The sequence below is a fragment of the Micropterus salmoides genome, unplaced genomic scaffold (genome assembly GCF_014851395.1).
Source record: "Micropterus salmoides isolate LMB-PRFRI ecotype aquatic unplaced genomic scaffold, ASM1485139v1 Ms_hic_scaffold_12, whole genome shotgun sequence".
Lineage (NCBI taxonomy): Eukaryota > Metazoa > Chordata > Actinopteri > Centrarchiformes > Centrarchidae > Micropterus > Micropterus salmoides.
In genome coordinates, this window is record NW_024040263.1 from 35,624,211 (window position 1) to 35,634,246 (window position 10,036).

Here is a 10,036-nt window from a genome sequence, read left to right on the forward strand (position 1 = left end):
TAGTTTTACAGTAATATATTACAGTAGTACTACGTTAGTATTACAGTAGTACAGCAGTAGTATTTTACAATAGTATTACAGTAGTGTTACAGTGGTATAACAGTAGTATTACAGTAGCGTTACACTAATTTATTACAGTAGAATTACAGTAGCATTACAGTAATATATTACAGTAGTATTACAGTAGTACTACAGTAGTATTACAGTAATGTATTACAGTAGTGTTAAAGTAGTTTTACAGTAATATATTTCAGTAGTACTACATTAGTATTACAGTGGTACAACAGTAATACCTTACAATAGTACTACAGTAGTATTACAGTAGTGTTACAGTAACATTACAGTAATATATTACAGTAATATTACAGTAATATATTACAGTATCTTTACAGTAATATATTACAGTATCTTTACAGTAATATATTACAGTAATATTACAGTAGCATTACAGTAATATATTACAGTAATATTACAGTAATCTATTACAGTAGCATTACAGTAATATATTACAGTAATATTACAGTAATCTATTACAGTAGTGTTACAGTAGTTTTACAGTAATATAATACAGTAGTACTACAATAACATATTACAGTAGTATTACAGCAGTACTACAATAACATATTACAGTAGTATTACAGTAGTACTACAGTAGTATTACAATAACATATTACAGTAGTATTACAGTAGTGTTACAGTAACATTACAATAATTTATTACCGTAGCATTACAGTAATATATTACAGTAATATTACAGTAATATATTACAGTAGCTTTACAGTAATATATTACAGTTATATACATTAATCTATTACAGTAGCTTTACAGTAATATATTACAGTAATATTACAGTAATATATTACAGTAGCATTACAGTAATATATTACAGTATCTTTACAGTAATATATTACAGTAATATTACAGTAGCATTACAGTAATATTACAGTAATCTATTACAGTAGCATTACAGTAATATATTACAGTAATATTACAGTAATCTATTACAGTAGTGTTACAGTAGTTTTACAGTAATATAATACAGTAGTACTACAATAACATATTACAGTAGTATTACAGCAGTACTACAATAACATATTACAGTAGTATTACAGTAGTACTACAGTAGTATTACAATAACATATTACAGTAGTATTACAGTAGTGTTACAGTAACATTACAGTAATTTATTACCGTAGCATTACAGTAATATATTACAGTAATATTACAGTAATATATTACAGTAGCTTTACAGTAATATATTACAGTAATATTACAGTAGCATTACAGTAATATATTACAGTTATATTACATTAAGCTATTACAGTAGCTTTACAGTAATATATTACAGTAATATTACAGTAATATATTACAGTAGCATTACAGTAATATATTACAGTAATATTACAGTAATATATTACAGTAGCATTACAGTAATATATTACAGTATCTTTACAGTAATATATTACAGTAATATTACAGTAGCATTACAGTAATATATTACAGTAATATTACAGTAATCTATTACAGTAGCATTACAGTAATATATTACAGTAATATTACAGTAATCTATTACAGTAGTGTTACAGTAGTTTTACAGTAATATAATACAGTAGTACTACAATAACATATTACAGTAGTATTACAGCAGTACTACAATAACATATTACAGTAGTATTACAGTAGTACTACAGTAGTATTACAATAACATATTACAGTAGTATTACAGTAGTGTTACAGTAACATTACAGTAATTTATTACCGTAGCATTACAGTAATATATTACAGTAATATTACAGTAATATATTACAGTAGCTTTACAGTAATATATTACAGTAGCATTACAGTAGCATTACAGTAATATATTACAGTTATATTACATTAAGCTATTACAGTAGCTTTACAGTAATATATTACAGTAATATTACAGTAATATATTACAGTAGCATTACAGTAATATATTACAGTATCTTTACAGTAATATATTACAGTAATATTACAGTAGCATTACAGTAATATATACAGTAATATTACAGTAATCTATTACAGTAGCATTACAGTAATATATTACAGTAATATTACAGTAATCTATTACAGTAGTGTTACAGTAGTTTTACAGTAATATAATACAGTAGTACTACAATAACATATTACAGTAGTATTACAGCAGTACTACAATAACATATTACAGTGGTATTACAGTAGTACTACAGTAGTATTACAATAACATATTACAGTAGTATTACAGTAGTGTTACAGTAACATTACAGTAATTTATTACCGTAGCATTACAGTAATATATTACAGTAATATTACAGTAGCATTACAGTAATGTATTACAGTAATCTATTACAGTAGTTTTACAGTAATATAATACAGTAGTACTACAATAACATATTACAGTAGTATTACAGTAGTACTACAATAACATATTACAGTAGTATTACAGTAGTACTACAGTAGTATTACAATAAAATATTACAGTAGTATTACAGTAGTACTACAGTAGTATTACAGTAATGTATTACAGTAGTGTTACAGTGGTATTACAGTAGTATTACACTAATTTATTACAGTAGAATTACAGTAACATTACAGTAATATATTACAGTAGTATTACAATAACATATTACAGTAGTATTACAGTAGTATTACAGTAGTACTACAGTAGTATTACAATAACATATTACAGTAGTATTACAGTAGTACTACAGTAGTATTACACTAATTTATTACAGTAGAATTACAGTAACATTACAGTAATATATTACAGTAGTATTACAATAACATATTACAGTAGTATTACAGTAGTATTACAGTAGTACTACAGTAGTATTACAATAACATATTACAGTAGTATTACAGTAGTACTACAGTAGTATTACAGTAATGTATTACAATAGTGTTACAGTAGTTTTGCAGTAATATATTACAGTAGTATTACAATAACATATTACAATAGTATTATAGTAGTACTACAGTAGTATTACAGTAATGCATTACAGTAGTGTTACAGTAGTTTTACAGTAATATATTTCAGTAGTATTACAGTTGTATTACAGTAGTATTACAGTAGTACTACAGTAGTATTACAATAATATATTACAGTAGTATTGCAGTAGTATTACAATAGTACTACAGTAGTGTTACAATAACATATTACAATAGTATTACAGTAGTACTACAGTAGTATTACAGTAATGCATTACAGTAGTGTTACAGTAGTTTTACAGTAATATATTTCAGTAGTATTACAATAACATATTACAATAGTATTACAGTAGTACTACAGTAGTATTACAATAACATATTACAATAGTATTACAGTAGTACTACAGTAGTACTACAGTAGTATTACAGTAATGCATTACAGTAGTATTGCAGTAGTATTACAATAGTACTACAGTAGTATTACAATAACATATTACAGTAGTATTGCAGTAGTATTTCAGTAGTATTACAGTAATGCATTACAGTAGTTACAGTAGTTTTACAGTAATATATTACAGTAGTACTACATTAGTATTACAGTAGTACAACAGCAGTATTTTACAATAGTACTACAGTAGTATTACAATAACATATTACAGTAGTATTGCAGTAGTATTTCAGTAGTATTACAGTAATGCATTACAGTAGTTTTACAGTAGTTTACAGTAATATATTTCAGTAGTATTACAATAATATATTACAGTAGTATTGCAGTAGTATTACAATAGTACTACAGTAGTATTACAATAACATATTACAGTAGTATTGCAGTAGTATTTCAGTAGTATTACAGTAATGCATTACAGTAGTGTTACAGTAGTTTTACAGTAATATATTACAGTAGTACTACATTAGTATTACAGTAGTACAACAGTAGTATTTTACAATAGTACTACAGTAGTATTACAGTAGTGTTACAGTAGTATTACAGTAATGTATTACAATATTACGGTAGTATTACAGTAGTATTTCAGTAATATTTTACAGTAATATTACACTAATATATTACAGTAGAATTACAGTAGTGTTACAGTGGTATTACAGTAGTAATTTACAGTAGTACCACAGTAGTACTTCAGTCTGAAGGCGGCCTCCTGACAGTTCCAGATGATGGATTATTGATTATTGATTTTTTCCCTGCTGATCTGATATCAATATTATTTTCTGGCTGCTTGTCATTGGGTGCCATGGAAACGGCGTGATAGCGTTATGTAACAGTACAGTGTGGGGGGGAGTCGCTACGGTAACACTCTGTGTGTTTCCTCCTTTAGTTTAATTTAATACAGTTGTGTGTGTGTGTGTGTGTGTGTGCGTGTAGACCTGCGGCGCATCACAGCGGGGTTTCTGGGCATGGCGGCGGCCGTCCTGCTGTGTGGGAGCATCGTGGCGTCGGTCGGATTCTTCTGGGAGGAGAGTCTGACTCAGCACGTCTCCGGCCTGCTGTTCCTGATGGCAGGTAACTCACCTGTGTGTGTGTGCTGGATCTGTAGACCTGAGTCTCCCCCTGCTGGTCAGCACTCACAACAACATGAAGGACACTATGACACAGAGTCTCTGATGACAAACTGAAACAGAACAGCCTCTGACCTGGTCGCTGGTCTCTGATCTGATCTCAGGTCTCTGACCTGGTCTCTGGTCTGATCTCAGGTCTCTGACCTCGTCTCTGGTCTGATCTCAGGTTTCTGACCTCGTCTCTAGTCTCTGGTCTGATCTCAGGTCTCTGGTCTCTGATCTGATCTCAGGTCTTTGATATGGTCTCTGGTCTGATCTCAGGTCTCTGACCTGGTCTCTAGTCTCTGGTCTGATCTCAGGTCTCTGGTCTCTGATCTGATCTCAGGTCTTTGATATGGTCTCTGATCTCTGGTCTGATCTCCGGTCTCTGATGTGGTCTCTGGTCTCTTTAGGGATCTTCTGCACCATCTCTCTGTGTACGTATGCAGCCAGCGTGACCTACGACCTCGCCAGAAACCCTCCCTTCATCTACGGTCTGCCGGCCGACGTGGATCATGGTTACGGCTGGTCCATCTGCTGCGCCTGGGCCAGCCTGGGTCTGACCGTGGCCGCCGGTTGCCTCGGTACCACCTTCCCCTTCCTGAGCCGGGGTGGAGCTCTGCGATCCAAAACCGCCCGCGAGTCCTCTGTCTGAGCTGCCGGCTGTTCGTCAGACAGAGGAGGAGCGCGAGGGGTTAACGACAGAACCCTCAGTGTTTGGTGAACCAGCTTTATGTGACGTGGTTCTGGACGGACTTCCAGTTCAGTACCTGTTTCTAAAATGTGTTCGATGAGTTCCACTTTTATTCTGAAGCAAAGTGTTTGTAGGACGGACGAGTGCAGCCAAGCGCCCCCTGCTGCCGGACTGCTGTCCATGATGCACACAGTTACACACTGTAACACACACTAACACACAGTTACACACAGTAACACACTGTAACACACAGTAACACACTGTAACACACACTGTAACAGAGTTACACACAGTAACACATAGTAACACACTGTAACACATAGTTACACACAGTTACACACAGTTACACACAGTAACACACAGTTACACACAGTAACACACTGTAACACACAGTAACACACAGTAACACACTGTAACACACACTGTAACAGAGTTACACACAGTAACACATAGTAACACACAGTTACACACAGTAACACACTGTAACACACAGTAACACACAGTAACACACAGTAACACACAGTTACACACAGTTACACACAGTAACACACAGTTACACATAGTTACACACAGTAACACACAGTTACACACAGTAACACACTGTAACACACAGTAACACACAGTAACACACAGTAACACACAGTTACACACAGTAACACACTGTAACACACAGTAACACACAGTAACATACTGTAACACACACTGTAACAGAGTTACACACAGTAACACACAGTAACACACAGTAACACACAGTTACACACAGTAACACACAGTTACACATAGTTACACACAGTTACACACAGTTACACACAGTAACACACAGTTACACACAGTAACATACTGTAACACACACTGTAACAGAGTTACACACAGTAACACATAGTAACACACTGTAACACACAGTAACATACTGTAACACACACTGTAACAGAGTTACACACAGTAACACATAGTAACACACTGTAACACATAGTTACACACAGTTACACACAGTTACACACAGTAACACACAGTTACACACAGTAACACACTGTAACACACACTGTAACAGAGTTACACACAGTAACACATAGTAACACACTGTAACACATAGTTACACACAGTTACACACAGTTACACACAGTAACACAGTAACACACAGTAACACATAGTAACACACTGTAACACACTGTAACACATAGTTACACACAGTTACACACAGTTACACACTGTAACACACACTAACACACAGTTACACACAGTAACACACTGTAACACACAGTAACACACAGTTACAAAGTTACACACAGTAACACACTGTAACACACACTAACACACAGTTACACACAGTAACACACAGTTACACACAGTTACACACTGTAACACACACTAACACACAGTTACACACAGTAACACACTGTAACACACAGTTACACACTGTAACACACACTAACACACAGTTACACACAGTAACACACTGTAACACACACTGTAACAGAGTTACACACTGTAACACACATACAGTTACACAAAGTAACACACACTAACACACAGTTACAAAGTTACACACAGTTACACAATGTAACACACACTAACACACAGTTACATACAGTAACACACTGTAACACACAGTTACACACAGTAACACACTGTAACACACAGTAACACATAGTTACACACAGTTACACACAGTTACACACAGTAACATACTGTAACAGAGTTACACACTGTAACACACAGTTACACAAAGTAACACACACTAACACACAGTTACACACAGTAACATACTGTAACACACACTGTAACAGAGTTACACACTGTAACACACAGTTACACAAAGTAACACACACTAACACACAGTTACAAAGTTACACACAGTTACACAATGTAACACACACTAACACACAGTTACATACAGTAACACACTGTAACACACAGTTACACACAGTAACACACTGTAACACACACTGTAACAGAGTTACACACTGTAACACACAGTTACACAAAGTAACACACACTAACACACAGTTACAAAGTTACACACAGTTACACAATGTAACACACACTAACACACAGTTACATACAGTAACACACTGTAACACACAGTTACACACAGTAACACACTGTAACACACAGTAACATACTGTAACACACACTGTAACAGAGTTACACACAGTAACACATAGTAACACACTGTAACACATAGTTACACACAGTTACACACAGTTACACACAGTAACATACTGTAACACACACTGTAACAGAGTTACACACTGTAACACACAGTTACACAAAGTAACACACACTAACACACAGTTACACACAGTAACATACTGTAACACACACTGTAACAGAGTTACACACTGTAACACACAGTTACACAAAGTAACACACACTAACACACAGTTACAAAGTTACACACAGTTACACAATGTAACACACACTAACACACAGTTACATACAGTAACACACTGTAACACACAGTTACACACAGTAACACACTGTAACACACAGTAACATACTGTAACACACACTGTAACAGAGTTACACACAGTAACACATAGTAACACACTGTAACACATAGTTACACACAGTTACACACAGTTACACACAGTAACACACAGTTACACACAGTAACACACTGTAACACACAGTAACATACTGTAACACACACTGTAACAGAGTTACACACAGTAACACATAGTAACACACTGTAACACATAGTTACACACAGTTACACACAGTTACACACAGTAACACACAGTTACACACAGTAACACACTGTAACACACACTAACACACAGTTACACACAGTAACACACTGTAACACACAGTTACACACAGTAACACACAGTTACAAAGTTACACACAGTAACACGCTGTAACACACACTAACACACAGTTACACACAGTAACACACAGTTACACACAGTTACACACTGTAACACACACTAACACACAGTTATACACAGTAACACACTGTAACACACAGTTACACACTGTAACACACACTAACACACAGTTACACACAGTAACACACTGTAACACACAGTAACATACTGTAACACACACTGTAACAGAGTTACACACTGTAACACACAGTTACACAAAGTAACACACACTAACACACAGTTACAAAGTTACACACAGTTACACAATGTAACACACACTAACACACAGTTACATACAGTAACACACTGTAACACACAGTTACACACAGTAACACACTGTAACACACAGTAACATACTGTAACACACACTGTAACAGAGTTACACACAGTAACACATAGTAACACACTGTAACACATAGTTACACACAGTTACACACAGTTACACACAGTAACATACTGTAACACACACTGTAACAGAGTTACACACTGTAACACACAGTTACACAAAGTAACACACACTAACACACAGTTACACACAGTAACATACTGTAACACACACTGTAACAGAGTTACACACTGTAACACACAGTTACAAAAGTAACACACACTAACACACAGTTACAAAGTTACACACAGTTACACAATGTAACACACACTAACACACAGTTACATACAGTAACACACTGTAACACACAGTTACACACAGTAACACACTGTAACACACAGTAACATACTGTAACACACACTGTAACAGAGTTACACACAGTAACACATAGTAACACACTGTAACACATAGTTACACACAGTTACACACAGTTACACACAGTAACACACAGTTACACACAGTAACACACTGTAACACACTGTAACACACAGTAACACACAGTAACACACTGTAACACACAGTAACATACTGTAACACACACTGTAACAGAGTTACACACAGTAACACATAGTAACACACTGTAACACATAGTTACACACAGTTACACACAGTTACACACAGTAACACACAGTTACACACAGTAACACACTGTAACACACAGTAACATACTGTAACACACACTGTAACAGAGTTACACACAGTAACACATAGTAACACACTGTAACACATAGTTACACACAGTTACACACAGTTACACACAGTAACACACAGTTACACACAGTAACACACTGTAACACACAGTTACACACAGTAACACACAGTTACAAAGTTACACACAGTAACACGCTGTAACACACACTAACACACAGTTACACACAGTAACACACAGTTACACACAGTAACACACTGTAACACACAGTTACACACAGTAACACACAGTTACAAAGTTACACACAGTTACACACAGTAACACACAGTTACACACAGTTACACACTGTAACACACACTAACACACAGTTATACACAGTAACACACTGTAACACACAGTTACACACTGTAACACACACTAACACACAGTTACACACAGTAACACACTGTAACACACAGTAACATACTGTAACACACACTGTAACAGAGTTACACACTGTAACACACAGTTACACAAAGTAACACACACTAACACACAGTTACAAAGTTACACACAGTTACACAATGTAACACACACTAACACACAGTTACATACAGTAACACACTGTAACACACAGTTACACAATGTAACACACACTAACACACAGTTACATACAGTAACACACTGTAACACACAGTTACACACTGTAACACACTGTAACACACTGTAACACACTGTAACACACACTAACATACTGTACCACAGAGTTACACACTGTAACACACAGTAACACAGTAACACACACATACAGTTACACACAGTTACACACCGTTACACACACAGTAACACACAGTTACACACAGTAACACACTGTAACACACAGTTACAAAGTTACACACAGTTACACAATGTAACACGCAGTAACACACAGTTACACACTGTAACACATAGTTACACACAGTTACACACACTGTAACACA

General features: G+C 34.9%; 1 protein-coding gene across 1 annotated transcript in view; it reads left to right on the plus strand.

Annotated features, from left to right (window-relative positions):
* Positions 1 to 5,470, plus strand: part of tmem178 (transmembrane protein 178) — a 28,694-nt gene extending 23,224 nt beyond the window's left edge. The window contains exons 3-4 of the mRNA XM_038714723.1: positions 4,307 to 4,444; positions 4,893 to 5,470. Coding sequence (XP_038570651.1) covers positions 4,307 to 4,444; positions 4,893 to 5,134 — 380 coding nt within the window. The 3' untranslated portion in view covers positions 5,135 to 5,470. The remainder of the gene's footprint in view (positions 1 to 4,306; positions 4,445 to 4,892) is intronic.
* Positions 5,471 to 10,036: the final 4,566 nt, after the last annotated feature.